This window comes from Sus scrofa, chromosome 2 (assembly GCF_054392235.1).
Source record: "Sus scrofa isolate SSC_HxYL_T2T_F1_AM1 chromosome 2, Sscrofa_HxYL_maternal_Yorkshire_Landrace_v2.0, whole genome shotgun sequence".
NCBI classification, from domain to species: domain Eukaryota; kingdom Metazoa; phylum Chordata; class Mammalia; order Artiodactyla; family Suidae; genus Sus; species Sus scrofa.
This window is the reverse complement of record NC_139384.1, coordinates 61,423,224-61,441,213: the sequence shown is the minus strand read 5'-3', so window position 1 is coordinate 61,441,213 and position 17,990 is coordinate 61,423,224. Positions and strand designations below refer to the sequence as shown.

The following is a 17,990-nucleotide window of genomic DNA, read 5'->3' as shown; positions in this document are numbered from 1 at the left end:
TCCCTCCCCTGAAAGGGATGATAAACATTACTGTTACATAAACTATTTTATTTAAATAAGGTCAAGGGTAGACCCTTCTCCCACATACACACAAGCACATGCACGCACGCACCCACACCCACGTCCTCCCCTTTCTTCCCTCCACCCATGGCCACCTCAAACCTGGCGGTTCTCATCATGACCATCCTGCCTCAACCCTGGGACAGACAGGGAGACACCCTCCACTTGAAGGCCCAATCCTCCCCTAGGTGACGGCAGCAGCACGCAGGCCTAGGCACAAGCTCTCCTGTCCAGAGTCCAGCTCTCAGCCCTCCTGGGGTAGGACAGAAGGATTGGTTCTACCAAGGCACCCAGATGCAGTGTGGCTTCCCTACCTTCCCCCCACACAGCATGGGAGTACCACCAGACACTTAGAGCTGCTCCTTATGTAGGGCAGTTTCCCTCAGCCCCAGGCCAATCCTTCCCCATGTCAGCGGAGGCTCTGCAGCCAAACCTGAGCATCCCCCAAGGGATCCTGGACTAGGTACTGTTTGGTTTGGGGAAGAGTGAGGGAGAGCAATTGAGCACCAAATTCCCTAACTCCGCCCTACAGGAGGATGCTGAGATTTGGTTCAGCATCCTCTACCCAGAAAAAAGTAAATAAACCTAATTCCATAGCAGGAATGGTAAGGGCTTCAGCATTAGGACCTCACTACATCACCACCCTCAACATGGACCCTCTAGCACCTTTGCAACATTAAGGACCCAGCCCAGCTGGGGAAACACCATGTACACAGAAGCCTATTTGGAGTTGGTGGTGTCCCCTTTGTTGACACTGGGATTGGGTTTCACCTTCCCTGACACCAGTATCCCTCAAGTCCTGCATTGAGGCACGCATAGCAAAGTGGCTTAGGTCATGATAAAGGAGCACTAAAGGGACAGGTGGTGTCTTCCAGAGGCACACAGTCCTACAGAGCATCTTATATGTTACACTCAGGCAGGCAGGACAGAGGACTAGGGTGCTGGGCCGCCAGAAGGGCTCTGCAGCATCCCTAGGGCCCACTCAGGAGACAGGCAGGTGGGAGGGGCACCTGGTCCATTTACTCAAGCCGGGAAAACAAGGTGCCAGGACCCAGGCCCAGTGCCCACCTTCTCTGATGGCTTCCCTGTGCCTTCTAGACAAATTTCCCTGAGGGGAAAAACCAGACAGATGAAAGAAGTCAGAAAGAAGACAGCAAAGAGTATCAGAGAAACTGTGAGGAACCCATGGGGGAGGGGAGATGTGAGAGCCAAAGACAAGCCTTCTGAAGGGGTAAGGCAAAGAGAGCTGCCACCTGTGAGGGGCAGGGCAGGGTAAGAAAGCCAGGACAGACAGGACAGACTCAGACGAGACCACCTCTCTGAGGGAAGCAAGGACCCAAGGAGAGGGAGCTAGGAGCCTGCAGAGCCCTCAACGGGCCAGTGATGGTAAGAGTCGCACCAGCCTCCCTGAGCACAGGGCTACAGGCTGATACTGCGCTGGTGGCGGCCCCCACGGCTCCCACTCCTAGGACCCAGCTCCTGGCCATCCAGACTGGTGTGGTCCGAGAGGCCCCTCAGGTGCTCCACAGAGTCGCACTTCTGCAGGTCTGAAGCCACAGTGCGCAGGCTTAGCAGGCTCAGCGTGTCCGTGTCAGGGGCAGGGCCAGGCCCCAGGCTGACACCCTCCTCCAGACCCCCGCCCTCAGCCCCCTCAATGACCCCGCTGTCCCCATCCTCGCCACCATCAGGCCCAGCCTCAGCCCCCACTGGGGAGGAGCGCCGCTGGCCTGGGGGGTGAGGTGACTGGCCCCGGCGCCGTGCATGGATCTGTTCGCTGATCTGTTCCAGGTTGCGCAGGGCGACAGAGTAACGAGTCTTGGCCTGGGCCACCTGCTGCTCCAGCTCTGTCACCTTGGCCTTGTGCTCCTGTAGAGGGAGGGACAGAGTGAGGTGACTCTCTGGGCAACTCTCCCAGGCCCCTGGAGCTGCTGGGTCCTGTCAGCCTCACTTAGCATTCTGCATTGCAGCTACCCCACCCGGGGCCCCAGCACTGCTCACCACCAAACACTAATCTGCTGTGCTCCACACCCTTCCCACCCAGCCCCTCTTCAGTCCTCCTCCCCACCACCTCCTCCTCCCCCCCTCCACCTCCCTCCCCCTGCCTCTTCCTTAGGTCCTCCCTCCTCAGCAACCTGTCCTGCTCCTGCCTGACCAGGGCCTTTCTCCCAGGTCTTCATGCCCACTGGCTCTTCCCCTTTTCCCCATTGTTCCCTTTCCACATCTGGCCAATTGCTCTCCCCATTCTCCCTGGTTTCTTCTGATTCTTTTTCTCCTTTACTTCCCTTCTTTGCCAGCACCCACCACCTAACCCCACCTCCCACTCCTTCAGGGTCATTATGAGCACACCTGTCCCACTATACTGGCCTGCTGGATGGCCAGAGAAGCAGACTGACATCCCCTCTTATTACTTGCCCTCTTTTTCTATGTCTGCCCCTTTCCCCACTGTCCACCCATTCCCCCTCTCCCACTCAGCTACCTCCAGAATCTGGCTGAACTGGGCTTTGAGCTCAAAGTAGGGGCGGCTCTTGCCAATGGCACGCCGGAGGGTCTTCTGCAGGGCCTGAACCCGAGCCTCAGCCTGCTGGCACAGCCGCGTCACCCGCTGGTGCTCCCGCTCACCACGAAGCCGCTCCTCTTCTGCCTCGTTCACCTGGCCCAGGTTGGGCAGAGGACACACATCACTGAACTTGGACCCACACTCCTGCCCCTATAGCCTGCCCCATGCTGCCACTCCTAATGTTACACTGGTGGGAATACCCCAATGTCTACAGAGTCTGACAAGGCTCGTGAGCTCCCAAGACACAAAAGAGAACAGTGACTCTTTGCACGTGCCTGTTGTTGCCTGCCTTACCCACCTCTCAGCCCTGCTGCTGTCAGAAGGTGCTAGGGCCCTCTGGACCACTCACAAGCATGTAGGAAATGTCTATATGGGAATACATGGGCCACAGCCACTGTCCTCAATGAGGCTTCAGTGCCGGGGGCTGGGAGCTGGAAGGAGCCTCACAGTGGGAAGCCACAGCTCTGCACTGTGTTCTCAGGTTTCTATGCCTGAGCAAGGAGCAGGCAAGGGCTCCAGCTATCTTATCGATGAGGATCAATGGGCCAATCTCACCCTACCCTGGGCAGATGCACACTAGAACTCCATCACATTCTGCCACACACAGCTTCAACAACCCCTCCCCCAGTACTGTGCTCTCCTTGGTACGAGTTCCAGGGTAGAAATGGAGCTCCTGCTCTGTGCAAGGCCATGGGCCTGGGCTGAAGCACACACAAAGATCCTTGAGACATGACCACTCAGCAGGAGCTGACACTGCTACAGACTGTGTTCCCCCAAAATTCTAATGTTGAAATCCTAACCCCCAAGGTGATGGTATTGGAGGTGTGCCCTGAGAGATGATTACGTCTTGAGGGGGGAGCTCTTATAAATGGAATTAGCATTCTTTAAAAGAGGCATTGGAGTTCCCATCGTGGTGCAGCGGAAACGAATCCGACTAGGAATCATGAGGTTATGGGTTCAATCCCTGGCCTTGCTCAGTGGGCTAAGGATCCAGAGTTGCTGTGAGCTGTGGCTGTAAGTCACAGACACAGCTTGGATCTGGCATTGCTGTGGCCCTGGTGTAGGCCGGCAACAACAGTTCCAATCAGACCCCTAGCCTGGGAACCTCCATATGCTGCAGGTGCGGCCCTAAAAAAAGACAGAAGACAAATAAATAAATAAAATAAAAGAGGCCTTTCTGTGACTGTGGTGTAGGCCAGCAGCTGGAGCTCCAATTCAACCCCCAGCCTAGGAACCTCCATATGCCAAGGGTGCGGCCCTAAAAACCAAAAAAGAAAAAAGAAAAAATAAATAAATAAATAAATAAAAGAGGCCTTGGAGAGCTCCCTAGCCCCTTCAGCCATATGAGAACACCAGCTGAAAAGACAGTTGACCCTCTAGGAACCAGAAAGCAGGTCCTCAGCAAACACCAAATCTGCCTATGCCTTGATCTTAAACTTATTCCTAGTCTCCAGAACTGTGAGAAATAAACATGTGTTGCTTAAGCCACCTAGTCGATGTTATTTTGTTGTAACAGCCCTAATGGACTAAGACACTTGCCCTTCACAAGGTGAAGGTGACAGACTAGAGCTGATGCCAGAGATCCTCCCGCTCCCCTGTCCCCATGTATAGCGAGAAATGATAAACAAGAAAGCAAGAACATTCTGAAAACAAAAGTGAGGGGTCACAGTTAAACATAACAAAAGAGTGTTGAATATAGAGTATTTGGTAGGAATGAAGTATTTGGGTTAGTTCCACACCTGGAGACAAAAGTTCAAGAAGAGGCCAGAAGGAAGGCAGAAGAAGTATATATGGGACACACTGGAGGCCAAATTAGGGCAGGGAGCAAGGAACAGGTTTTGCCTGGAACAGAATAAAAGCTGAGGGGAGGAGAGAAAAAGGAATGAGAAAGGTGACAGGATAAAGGGATGGCAAACAAAGTACTGGAACCATTGGAGGGGACCTGCCACCACTGCCTGGCTCACCTTGCAGGTGGCGTGGTTGAGCATCTCCTGCCATGTGGGGTCGAGCCGGTTCTTGTCCGCCATAACACCCTGCTCTGCCACAAACACCATCTCCCGGGCAGCATTGTGCATGCTCACAGCCCGCTCATACCGCAGTGCTGCCTTCTGTGTCTCCTGTTGGGCCTGGGTAGAAAGGGCCATCAGGACGGTGAAGCTCAAAAGACCCCTGACTCCCCAAGGAGACCCACCCTTGGCAACGACAAGAGAAGGAAGAAGGCCCATTGGAATGCTGGCTTCACTTCCCAAACTGTGCTAAGGATAAGTGCCAAAACAATGAAGAATATGTTGCGAAGATATAGTTAAGAGAAGAAATACATGTAGAAATAAAAGGATTCTGCCAGTGGAAGCTGAGTGTAAAATCCAGCACTCTCAAAGGCTGTTGGCCTTATGCCCTAGGGAGAACCAAAAATAAAAAAATCCACACCCAACGAAAGAAAAGTTGTTAGCTGATGGTTGAGACAGGTTACTCTGGTCCAGCAGATATGCTGAATGAAATAATCAGACAAGTGCTTGGAGATATTCATCACAACCGTATTTACCAAAAAAAAAAAATGAAAACAAACCTAAGTTTTCAGTTACAGTGAATTGGTTAAACAAGTAATAGGACATCCATATGATGAAATATTAAATAGATCTTAAAAATAACAGCATGTGACTTCCCTTCATGGCTTAGTGGTTAAAGAACCTGACTAGGAACCATGATGATATGGGTTTGATCCCTGGCCTTGCTCAGTGGGTTAAGGATCTGGCGCTGCTGGCTGCCGTGAGCAGATGTGGCTTGGATCCCACGTAGCTGTGGCTGTTGCTGGCAGCTGTAGCTCCAATTTGACCCCTAGCCTAGGAATTTCCATATGCCATGGGTGCAGCCCTAAAAAGCAAACAAACAAATAAATAAATAAATAAATAACAGCACTAATGGATATTTATTAACATGGACTCATGTCCTACTATAAGTAAAACAAAGGAATAGAGGTCATATATGTGTAATCCTATTCTGGGAGGATATATACAAAAAAAAAAAAAAAAAACTAAGGGATTATTTGTGCTATATTAATCACACTTTTTATTTTCTATGTTTTATGATGCTTTGACATCTTAGAGGCCTTGCTGGCCTTCCTAGGGCTAGCTAATTCCTAGAGATAGTCAACTCTTTGAGCACACCCTTCATATGAAAATCAACAAATCTGAATCCTTTAACTCTCACACAGCAAACCAATATTAGCAAACCTAAATCACTAAAGGGCCAGGTACCAGAAAATTAGAGACCATTTCTGTAGCCCAGAGCCCCCCACAATTATTCAAACTAGTGGATACTAACATTGCTCAAAGTTCCTACCCTGCCTTACCCACTGCTTCCCATGAAAACCACAATAAAAGCTCTGGGCCAAGTTTTTCCCTCACCAAGTTTTTCCCTCACTGGATCCCTGACTTACTGAGTGAGGCCAGGGATCAAACTCACATTTTCTGCCTCCTCACCCACTCAGGTGCTTCCCTACATAGCCCTGGGTGATGTCCTTTCTCTTAGAAACTGTAAGTAATAAACTCTTCTTTTAAGGCAGTTGTCTCTCCATCTGCCACCTTACCATACTTGACGAAAACAAATCCCAGGCACAAAAATCATGAAAAAGGGAGTTCCTTGTGGGTGCAGTGGAAATGAACCTGACTAATATCCATGAGGATGTGAGTTTGATCCCTGGCCTCACTCAGTAAGTCAGGGATCCGGTGTTGCCATGAGCTGTGGTGTAGTTCACAGACAGGCTCAGATCCCGTGTTGCCACAGCTGTGGCACAGGCTGGCAGCTGTAGCTGTGGGAACTTCCATATGCCACTGTACGACCCTAAAAAGCAAGGAAAAAAAAAAATCATGAAACATTCACATAGTAAGATTTGGAGAGATTTTGGTTCTCTTATCTTGTTTTATAGTTACAGGTTACAATTACAGTCTGCCAATAATGAACTACATTATTTGTGTAAAGTAAAAAAGGAAAAAGGGAAGATAGCAGAGGGTTAAGCAAAATGAAGAGAGACATGAACCAAAGGGAAAAGAAGACAGAAAAGAAACTAGAAAAGGTATTTTGTCTCATACCCCATACAGACAGAAGGATACATGCATGCAGCCCACCCTTCCACCCCCATGTGGGTCGGTGGGGCATACCTCCTTAGCCAGTCTCCGAGCCTCATAGTAGGGCCGGGCCTTCTCGATGCAGCTCCCTAGGTGGGAGCCCTGTGTGTTGAGCTTCCTCGCTGACTCCTGCAGGATCCTCCGGTAGGTGGTCCTGGCCTCCTGGCAAAGAGACAGGTGCGTGGGCTGAGGGAGGCATGCGTGTGGGTCCCAGCCCCTCTTGTTTCTCATTCATGCCCTGTCCTGAGCCATCATATGGAAAAATGAGGGAAAATGACAAAAACACCTCCAGAACCAGCCCAAAGGTGTGAGGAAAAGGAGCAACACTCACATCCAGCTGCAGCTCCACCTGGTTGATCTCCTCGCTGGCCTGGTTCAGATGCTCCAGCTCCTCCTGCCAGAGAGGGGAAGAAAGTTAGAGCAGTGGAAGTGAGCAGCCTCACTTGAACAAGGCAGGGCAAGAACACAGCACACAGAGGGAAAGCCCAGCCAACCAGGGAAGGGAAGAAATGGAGGAAAAGGTCACCATCAAATGCTTCCTTGTCAGAGACCTAATATACAGCCTCCTATAATCCTCACAACTCCATCTGTGTATCCGGCAGTAAACCCCCATTTTAAAGATGAGGAAATTGAGGTTCAGAGAATGGAACACTCATAAGCACACAGAGTAGTGACAAGCCTGGGCTCTCTCCTTCAGACTGCACAACGTCCTCCTCCTCACACTCCAGCCAGGAGTCTCCTCAGAGCCAACCGTCTTTTTCCCAGAGAGGACAACACCCTGGGCCACTCATTCAGCACACATTTACTACACACTTATCAAAGCTCAGCACCATGAGATCTGAGAATTCAGAGCAAAAAGAGGTGGCAGCTCACGCCCCAGGAAGTAAGCAACAGGCCTCAGTGGTGTGAGGAGCCATGTGAGGGGTGAGCATGGTAGGGGCTGGGGGTCAAAAGGAGAGCAGGTGTCCAGGGCAGGCAGGTTTTCAGGTGAGAAGCCAGAAAGGCTTAGGCACAGGGGAGAGGATACTAGGACTTCTCCCAATGGCAGGGGAAAACGTCAGAGACTGGGCCACCTGTTTTGTGGTTTTGGACCAGGGCAATGTAGGCAAAGTTTGGAGGGGCCAGGGAGACAAAGTGGAGGCTTGTCTGTAGTATTCCAGTGGGGAGAGGAGTGGGCAGATGCCAGGGAAATACAAGACACAGAATCATTAAGGCTTTGTAGACAATTAATGTCAAGATTAGGGAAGAATGCATGGTTCAGGAGGCCTCTAGGCCTGCTTGGGCAGTGGTGACAATGACCCTCAGGTCCCCATACAGTAGATCCTATTGGGGGGGGGGGACATGAGGACCAAGTTAACAGACACACTGGCTTGAGCCCCTCACTGGCCCCAGGACTGACAAAAAGAAGCAACAGAACTACCCAGGCCATTCAGTGACCTGGCAGAGCAGGGAAGGTGCTGGCCTTTAGCATCCATCCTCCCCTCCCCTTGGTCAAGTTCTCAGGGCCTAGTGAGCTAATGACACTCCTGAGCAGGAGCACTGCCGGGACAGACGCCTGGTGCTCAGCTACGGGATCCTCCTCCAGGAGCCCTGCAGCCCCTGTGCAGGCCATCAGTAGCCAGCCTGGTGTCTGCCAGGGGCCCACGGCCTAGACACAACCTGCACCTGGCAGTGAGCGACACTGCCATCACTGCTCCCACATACCTCATTGTGGCCTTTTCAACAGCCTAGTGTCTGATCCCCCTTTAGTCCTTTTCTTTCTTTCCTTTTCTCTTTTTTTGACCACACCATGGCATATAGAAGTTCCTGGGGCAGGGATCAAACCTGAGCCACAGCAGTGACAACACAAAATCCTTAACCCCTAGTCCACCAGGGAACTTAATCCTTTAATTTCTATACCCCAACTCAAGCCCTGAAAGATTTGAGTCAGCAAGTAAGATTCCAATAAGCCAAGTTATGTGCCCTAATTATAGTAAAAGGTAGAAAACAAAGGAAGAAATATATAACAAAACTAGGAACAATGATGCGACAACATGGAGACTCTGACTCAAAGAGGGCCACAAATTTGACTCCGAACTTTTCAGAACAGTGCTGTCTAACATGAATATAATATGAGCCTCATGGAAGTTTTCATTTTCTAGAAGACATTTTTTTAAAAAAAAGCAAAACCAAATTGTAACAATACATTTCACTTAACTCAGTATATCCAAAATATAATTTCAACCTGTCATCAACATAATTATTACCAATACTTTTAGTTTTTTTTTTTTTAACTACATCTTCGACATCCATGTGCACGCGACCTTAGGGTACATCACAACTTGAATGGTAGCATGTGGCTCCTGTGCTGGTCAGTGCAGAGCTATAAGTTGGTGCATGTGAAGAAAAACAACCCAATGTTCAAAAGGTAGCTGCAGGCTACTGTGGAACCACAGGTAGACGACACGGTTCAGAGGACCCTAGAAGAAGGTCAGGTTCCTACCAACACCACCCAATACAGAGCTCTAAATTTCAGTGCCTTCCTAACAAGGATATCACCTTCAGCTGAGAAGACCATCACAAAGGGCCCTCAAAAAAGGCAGGGTGAGAGGCAACCTCTCCTCCTGAGGGCCCGGACTTCTTTGGCTGAACTTGGCCCACAGGGGGGTTTCCAGATAATCTAAGAGAGGAGGTAACCAGTCCTTTCAAGCAGCTCCCTGAAATATTCTTTCTCAGCACATTCACATTCAATAAATAAGAAACAATGAGGCAAGGAATCAGGGACCCGACCTTTGATCTGGCTTTCTTGCTACTGGTGACCACCTACCTAGGACTAAGGATGTCCCTGGATGAATGTCTCAAAAACAGGAGTACCAGCACCTAGGAAAACCATGGTCCTGGTAGGAAAACACTGATTCTGGGGAAAAAAGGAGGAGGTGGGTAAAGAGCACCCTGCAATGTTCCTATGGGAAAACTAAGGTCCAAGACTGGATTCCACTTGGTTCCACAGACCAAAGTGCTCCCAGACCCTGACAAGCTCATCAGAGTCGAGAATAGTTCTAGGCAAGTCATCCTCACTGGAAAAAGAACGTGAATGCTACTGGCCCACAGAAGCAGGCATGTCTTTCTATAAAAAAACACACCTGAGAAGCACCTCCAGCAACTGAAAAAAAAAAAAGCCTTCTGTTAACTCTTGAGGTCTGCCCCTCAGTATCACAAAGCTCTTTCTAACAGAACAGACTGGGGAGCTGAGGAGGCTGGAGGGCAAGGTAGGACAAGGAGTCGGGGGGGGGGGGGGGTTGGCAGACCCAGGGCAAAGCAGAGCAGGAAGACAACAAGCACCCAGGGCTCTGTTTTGGGCCACCGGCAACACATTCCATTTGTTCTGCTCTACCAAGGACTCTTGGCACCCAGCTGAAATGGAATTCGAGGAGGATAAAGTCTGAGTCAGCGTGCATCATCCATCACTGAGCCTATAGCCAGAAGGGAGGGTGACCTTCCCGGAGCATACTGGGTGCATTCCCAGGACGCTGGGCCACTGAGTCAAAGGCAGAGGCACTCAGGCTACAGATGTTCCTGCCCAACTTGTGCAAGTCATTAAAACACTCAAGCCTAAAATGGAGTGTAATCTTTAAAAATTGTGAATCACTATGCTATACACCTGAAACTTACATAATATTAAATAAATATTAAACAAATCAACAATATATCAATTAAAAAAACAAAAACACTCAAGCCTATAGTCAGTTAGCAAAGCCAGGGTGACACATGACCCAAGGACTCAGAAATAAGGTAAAAATAACTGCCCTGAGAGACACTCTGGACAATGCAAAGGTTGCAAAGAGACTCCGAAGAGTCTAAGCAAGAGTAGGTGAGTGAATAGATCCACTTACCTGAGGAAAGAATGAGCCCATCACAAAGGAGTGTAAGAAAAGTCACAGGAAAGGAGACCCAAGCCCATCCTACTACCACCCTCCTTCACTCCTTCCTACCACTGGGGACCCGTCTCTCTCAGCAAGCCAAGGACCAGCATGGAGGCATCAGACAAGGAGGTCAAGACACATCCAGTGGATTTGCCTGGGGGTCAGAGCACTCCAGGTAGGCCTGGAGTTGGCCTCCACCTGGCTTCCCTCCATGTTTCTGAGGGATCCCACCAGACAACAGGGGCACAAGCTGCCTATCTACCAAGAGTCCCCAGTCCCCATATCAGCAAGAGCCTGGCTCCACCACACCATTTCTGGGAGTTCCAGAATATACCTGACCAAGGTCTCCACCTTTGGATACCCCTGGATCAGTGGGCTCACCCAGGCTGCATGTAAGAACTACTTCTTGCCCCAACCAGAAGGGGGAATTCATATGTCCGGGCTGTGAATGTGTGTTTTTAAAGCTCCTTAGTAGGTTCTGACAGATTTGTGGGTAAAGACCCACTGAATGCACTGATCATTTTAAAGCACTGAAACATAGGATAACATAATCTGGCACACTGTCAACACTAAACCTCAAAAGACACATACCGCAATGTCTTTCTTATCCAGAAGAGTCCAAACCCAGAAGGTCTAAATGCCACTGGCCTCCTCCATGAAGGGTGCCCCTCACACCAGGCTGCCTTTCCCACATGGCAAGAAGATGCTGAATTCCTGTATGTAGCACAGGGGGAACTGCATTTTAAATTTTCATTTATTCTTAATTAAGTATGTAAATGTAGCTAGTGGCTACTTTACTGGACAGGAGGGTATGAGAGTTGCCTTTTCATACTACCACTTTTGCCTGTGTGGGCACTGGAAAAATACACAGGAGCAGGAGACTGAGCAAAGAAACCTCAAAGGATTCGCCTCTGGAGTAGGGCAAGGAATGTTGCATAGGGCTGCAGGAAGGACACCAACAAGGCCCCCCTCCAGGACAAACAGACAGGGGTCTCTTTTCCAGAGCACAACCTACAAGCTTTCACCAGAAACAGGCAAAAAAGTTGTAAAGAAAAGGATCAAAGGACTGTGTCAGAGCAGAGCTAGAAGGAGCTGTACAAATCAGATAGACCAACTCTTCACAGATGAAAAAACTGAAGCTTGGAAAGACTACATAACTTACATGAAAATCACAAATCATCACACTAGAAGTTGCTTGAATCTCAGTCCATGGCTTTTTTCACTATGATTTGTTTCTTCGGTGGACAACAAATCTATTTAGAACTTGCAGGAAAAATGTAGCTGTTTTCAACGCAATACCCACAAAAACACAGCAGAAATAAATTACTGACTCATGCCAGTAAACAAATGGCTTACCACCACTCCACTATGTACACAGTTTCCCCAAACACATCCAGGGAAACCCCACAAAAAGAGATCAGGAAGGATGCGAGGACCAGCTTTGATTTCATCATGACTCACTGAAGTAATCTAATAAAGGTTTGTTGACAGCGAAGCCCAGGAATGAGAGCCCTAGGATGCTCTTACTCACCTACAGAGGTGAGTCACCTCCAGATCAGAATCTTAGAGATGCTACCATACCAAACAGCAGACTCAAGCCCCAAACACAAAGGAGCATCCTGGCCCTCTCCTGCCCAAACAGCTTCTCCAGGAACCCTTTCCTGCCACTGCAATCCAGCCTCAACTATTCCGCATGGTGCCTGTCCTCCTCATGCACTGCTCCAAGTTCTTCACAAAATTCTACCCCTCTATCAACTACCCTGCAAATGCTCCATTCACTTGGTAAACCCGGCATCCTCAAAGCCAGACATCTGTATTAAGGACTGACCACAAGTGATGTAACTCTCTGAACACATCAGATATTCTTAAAGGCCTAAGCCTAATGCCACCTTTGTAAAACATGAAAGAAAGGTCTCACCCATCACAAATGTGAACATCCCTGGGAGGCAATGATGAGAAAGTGAGAGAGCAGAAAGCCTCCTGATATCAAAGTCATCTTCTCTCACATCCCACTCATGCTGCATCTCTGAATCAACAGCCCCTTTGCTTATTTGGAAAAGAAACAATAGTTCTACTCTCTATTGATCTAAAGTGTGTTTCCTGCATCTGCTGCCAATGTGTCACTTCATTAGTGAAGCTTTCAGCAACACACCCAAGGCACTCAGGCTAGACCTCTCTCTGTACTCCCACTACACACAATTCTTTTACCGCTTATCACACTATATTGCAGTAATTGTTGACAAACTTGTATTCCTTTCCTGCCCCAGTGCACTGGGAAAAGAGTAAATCTAACCCCTCATTTATCTGACAGCTATTAAGAAAAGCTGGAATCTAACTCCCTATCACTCCTCTAGCTCAATCTTCTCACCTGTATTCTAGGATCCAGTTCTTCTTCTTCTCTTGGGGACAATTTGGCTTCACTGCTATTACTTCCACCTCCTCCGGGCTCCTCAGCAACTGGACTCCTAGGGACTTCATCCTCTACCACTTCAGGCCTAAGCTCCCCCTGTGGTGTTTCCCGCCCCCCAGGAATCTGCCTGAGTTCAGCCATGCTGTGAGGGAGAGGGCACAGCCCTAGGCATAAGAGAGGACTGGCATGCTGGGACCAGGGCCCCAGCTTGGGGCTTCCTGGGCTCTAGTTTGCAAGAAGTGTTTCTCTTCTCAAAGGGTGGAAAAAAAGCGGGCACAGGAAGAACCTCACACTGGGTTAGAGGCTGAGATTCAAGTTGTCGGCAGGGTTCCTAAAGTTACAGCCTTGTGTGTGCAAAAGTCCTTCCCTTCCCGTTAGAGGGAGTCCACCAGGAGAGACCCAGAGCAATAGCTCCGAGGAAGGGGGCAGAGGGGGCCTGGATCCTGGGCCGAGGCCTGCGAGGAGGAGCACCATTCGGGAGGGCGGAGGCAGGCGCCTCCAGGCTGTGGTGGCAACTGGAGAGAGAAGGCAGGGCCTGAGCAGAGGCTGCGGGATGAGAGTCTTCAGGGAGCTGCAAGGGAAACAAAGGCCAAGTACATGGTCAGCAGCAGAACTTCGGCCATTAGCCTCTTCTAACCTCTTAGCTTCCCAAGAACTCCACTCTCTTCCTCCCACATCCCCACATTCAGACCAACCACCTCAACTTCTTCCCGCGTCCCAGGATCTCTCGCTCCAGCCCCTCCCCCACCAGCGCCTGCCCGACTTCCCTCCGTGCTCTCATCTTCCCCACCATCTCCCCTTCCTTCTCTTCTGCCAGCCCCATTCCACCCCCCACCCGGTTTTGCAAATTACCTCGTAAACCCCCAGCCCCACCCCACCTCCTCTTCTCTCTCCAACCCAGAGGACAATCCGAGCCTAACGTCTCCAACCCCACTCTTTCTCAATCCCAAGGACCCAGGACCCAGGACCCAGACTTCCTACACAACTGGGCGCAAGCCCTACCCCCGCCCCATTTCCCGGCTTTACCTCAGTTTACCTTCTGGTGCGCAGAGCTCTACCACCGCAAACAATCTTCCCCCGCCCTCCCCGCAACAAGCCGGTGGAACCAAACACAACGAGGCCGAAAGGAAGCGGAAATACATAATCCGGTAGCAACGCCCTCCTGCCCTCTCGCCCCTCCCTCCCACGCTGGCCCCCTAACTAGGCCACGTCTAGATTCAACTCTCGCCCGGCTTCGGTTTCCGTACAAAATGGTGCCCCCCTCCGGGGGTTCAGGCTCACCTTCCCAGGGCCTCCAGCCCACGCTTCACTAAGGATAAATGAAACTGAAGTATGAGAATATTGTTCTAAGGACTACTAGATCTGGTAATGGAAGTTGAAAGTGCCTGCTGAATAGGGAAGCGCTAGAAATAAAACGAATATTGGAAATCATCCTAAGGAGGGGGCTGCCATCTTGCTTTACGGCAAGGGGAAATCTGACTGCCCCCACAACCGCTTCCGGTTCTGCCCAGGAAGTCGGAAGTGAGCTTAAGGGCTGGTTGCGGTGTCCTGGCAGTTGGTGTGTAGCATCTAAAGGATACGCTGCTGGGACCTGGGGGTGGTTTCCAGACGTGATTCTCCTTGGTCAAGTGAAGTCAGCTCTACCGTTAGTAACAGCATCTAAAGGGCAGCTCTGATAGGTAAATCTCTCTGCTTAAGGCTGTCATTTAAAAAAAATATATGCCCTGGGAGTTCCCTTCATGGCTCAGTGGTTAACCAACCAGACTAGGATCCATGAGGATGCGGGTAAGAACCCTGACCTCGCTCAGTGAGAAGGCTCCTGCTTTGCCATGCGCTGTGATGTAGGTCGCAGACGCCGCTCGGATCCGTGGTTGCTGTGGCTGTGGTGTAGGCTGGCAGCTGTAGCTCTGATCGGACCCCTAGCCTGGGAACTTATGCAGCAGGTGTCCCCCCCCCCCAAAAAAAAAGCACAACCTGAGAGTTTACAGTTAAGTCTTTATTTGGGGCAAGATGCGGGCTATAGCCAGAGAGGCTGCATTTCAGATACCTGTGAAAAACCGCTCCAAAGAGATAGTGGGGGAGTTCCTGTCTTGGCGCAGTGGTTAGTAAATCCGACTAGGAACCATGGGGTTGCGGGTTCGATCCCTGGCCTTGCTCAGTGGGTTAAGGAGCTGGCGTTGCCGTGAGCTGTGGTGTAGGTCGCAGACGCAGCTCGGATCCCGCATTGCTGTGGCTCTAGCGTAGGCTGGTGGCTACAGCTCCGATTCGACCCCTAGCCTGGGAACCTCCTTATGCCGTGGGAAGTGGCCCTAGAATAGGAAAAAAAAAAAAAAGAGAGAGATAGTGGAGAAGGTTAGCATATATGTGAATTTGGTGAAGGGGGAGGTACATATAACCAAGCACACATTATACAGAAGTTTGCTGCTAGTCAGGAGGAACAACGTCACCATGAAGGATTTTAGTGCTTTTCTAGACATGAGGAGATGTAAGAAATGAGCTCATAAAATCTGAAAATATCTATCTGAAGACTTGTTCTCCCAGTTTTCTTAGAGCACAGATTACCTCACTCCTGATCTCCACTTGGAGCTACTTTGAAGGGGTGTTTTGAGTCAGCAGCTGCATTGGTTCATTTTGCATAGAGGCAGATGGCAAGTGCCAAACTCCATTTCTCAAGGACTCTTGCTGGTGCCATCACCACAGCCTCATTGTGGTTGTGCTTCACCAACCCCTCCCCAAGCCAGGCCCTCTCCCACTGAAGTTCGTTGCAGTACGGTACTGTTTACTCTATGAGCACTAATTAGAAATTTAGTTAATCTGAACTCAGTGCTCTTGTGCATTCATAAAAGCCTGCAAGGAATTTGTTACATGGCTTTGTATATCAGTGAAAGGACCTGACCTGAAGTCACTTCTAGGTGTCACCAGGAGAGGCCTAAGGGAAGAATTCAGGATGGATGTTTTATTTTTGCAAAAGACTTAATTTACTCTGAGCCAGTTTAAGATTTGCCCTGAGGTGAAGAAGGCAAATGGACCTAATTTTCCTTCTTCCTTTTGGATCCCCCCTCATAAGAAGAAGAGCCAAGTAACTTTTTCTTTAATTATAGTAGATTTACAATGTTCTTTCAATTTCTGCTGTACAGCAAAGTGGCCAATCATACATATATTTATACATTCTTTTTCTCACATTTTCCTCCATCATGTTCCATCACAACTGTCCGTGTGCTATATGTAAAGCAGGATCTCATTGCTTATCCACTCCAAATGCAGTAGTTTGCATCTACTAACCCCAAAATCCCATTCCATCCTACTCCCTTGACAACCACAAGTTGGGGTTTTTTTTTGGAGGGGGGAGACTTTGGCATATGGACATTCCCAGGCTAGGGTTCAAGTCAGAGCTACAGCTGCCAGCATACACCACAGCCACAGCAACGCAGGCTCCAAGCCATGTCTGTGACCTACACCACAGCTCAAGGCAACGCTGGATCCCCAGCCCACCAAGTGAGGCCAGGGATGGGACCAGCATCCTCAGGAATACTGGTCAGATTCATTTCCGCTGCACCACAATGGGAACTCCCCAAATCACTTTTAAAGGTGATTTAAAAGAGGTTTTTTCCCACAAAATTGGGAATTTTATTTTTAGAATTCTGGAAGTGACTTTTTTCCAGTAAATTAGCAAGACCCTGCCTTACAGTTCTAAGTGGACAGATCTGGTAGATAATGCCTCAGTTTTACACGTGGAGTTCCTGTTGTGGCTTAGGGGGTTAAGAACCTGACATAGTATCCATGAGGATGCAGGTTTGATTCCTGGCCTCACTCAGTGGGTTAAGGATCTGACATTGCCACAAGCTGCAGCGTAGGTCGAAGATGTGCCTTAGACCCAGCATGGTTGTGGCTGTGGCATAGGCCAAAGGCTGCAGCTCCAATTCGACCTCTAGCCTGGGAACTTCCATCTGCCTAAGGTGCAGCCCTAAAAAGAAAAAAAAAAAAAGCATACAAGACTAAATTATGATATAAATAACATTAAATTATAATATTAAACTATAGTATAATTTAAACATAAATATAAATTACAATATAAATCAATACAACCATACAAAAGCTAAATTACATATATAAATCAAACTATTTACTTGTCTATCTCTTTCATTTTGTAAAATGGAAGCTTCACTGTAATGATTTCCTTTTACTTACCATCTTCTGTGTACCTTAGTTTGAATTCTCTGAAACTTTCCTCTTCAGTACTACTACAATATGTATCATCTTTATATCTTTTTTTGGGGCGGGGGCACAGCATGTGGAATTTCCCAGGCCAGGGAAGGAACCTACACCACAGCAGTGACAACACCAGATCCTTAACCTGCTGAGCCACAAGGGGACTCCTATCATCCTTATATCTTGTCCCAAAACTTCTTTTCCCTGCACATTCGTTCCTTGGCAATCATGAGCTTCAAGTTGTCACATATCTGTTGCATTTGGTGGGAAAACATCTTGAACACATGTAATGCCCAGACTGTCCCTAGATCAGTCTAATGTCTCCACTGGCCTTTCCCAGGGTTAACTCACTCACCAGGACCAAATGTGATCTCATCATGTAGAGATCAGAATGTAATCCTCAGCAGTTTTTCTGCTGAGCTTGGCTAATGTTTCATGTATAAAGAGGTTGGGGAGCACTGTACACTGGCTTGTTTTATTGAAGCCAGCCTAGACATGATAAGTTAAAACATTTTTTCTAGAGCAGCACTGTCTGATTGATCTATCTGCAATGATGGAGATGTTCTGTTGATAATTTGCTTTGTGCAATATGGTAGCCACTAGCCATATGTTGCCATTAAGCACTTGAAATGGAGCTAGTATTATTAAGTAATTGAATTTTTAACTTAATTCTAATTTAAATAGCCACATGTGGCTAGTGATTCCATTATTGAGCAGCACAATTCTAG

At 49.0% G+C, this 17,990-nt stretch overlaps 1 protein-coding gene across 5 annotated transcripts; it reads right to left on the bottom strand.

The window, feature by feature from the left end:
* Nucleotides 1-31: 31 nt before the first annotated feature.
* On the bottom strand, nucleotides 32-14,166 carry SH3BP5L (SH3 binding domain protein 5 like). Of its 5 annotated transcripts, none has more exons than XR_014837333.1 (7): nucleotides 14,080-14,166; nucleotides 13,012-13,624; nucleotides 7,073-7,135; nucleotides 6,775-6,903; nucleotides 3,875-4,743; nucleotides 2,537-3,745; nucleotides 32-1,926 (listed from the first exon to the last, which is right to left on the bottom strand). XR_014837333.1 is itself a non-coding variant. In XM_005661169.4 (7 exons), the coding sequence occupies exons 2-7, from the start codon at nucleotides 13,192-13,194 to the stop codon at nucleotides 1,480-1,482; spliced, it is 1,158 nt and encodes a 385-aa protein (XP_005661226.1). In that variant the 5' UTR covers nucleotides 13,195-13,624; nucleotides 14,080-14,166; the 3' UTR covers nucleotides 32-1,479. The 5 variants fall into 5 exon arrangements, 3 of the variants coding, with proteins under 3 accessions (XP_005661226.1, XP_084868298.1, XP_003123646.3); XR_014837334.1 differs by having other exon boundaries at nucleotides 2,537-3,722; nucleotides 4,467-4,743; nucleotides 14,090-14,166; XM_005661169.4 differs by having other exon boundaries at nucleotides 2,537-2,710; nucleotides 4,582-4,743.
* Nucleotides 14,167-17,990: the final 3,824 nt, after the last annotated feature.

What these genes read in the sequence shown, in the direction of transcription:
- SH3BP5L (XM_005661169.4), bottom strand. Translation starts at nt 13,194, where the DNA reads ATGGCTGAACTCAGGCAGATTCCTGGGGGGCGGGAAACACCACAGGGG. An exon ending in AGGTGGAGCTGCAGCTGGAT is followed by an intron (nt 6,904 to 7,072) that starts GTGAGTGTTGCT and finishes TCTCTTTGCCAG; the next exon opens with GAGGCCAGGACCACCTACCG. An exon ending in CTCGGAGACTGGCTAAGGAG is followed by an intron (nt 4,744 to 6,774) that starts GTATGCCCCACC and finishes CTTTCTACCCAG; the next exon opens with GCCCAACAGGAGACACAGAA.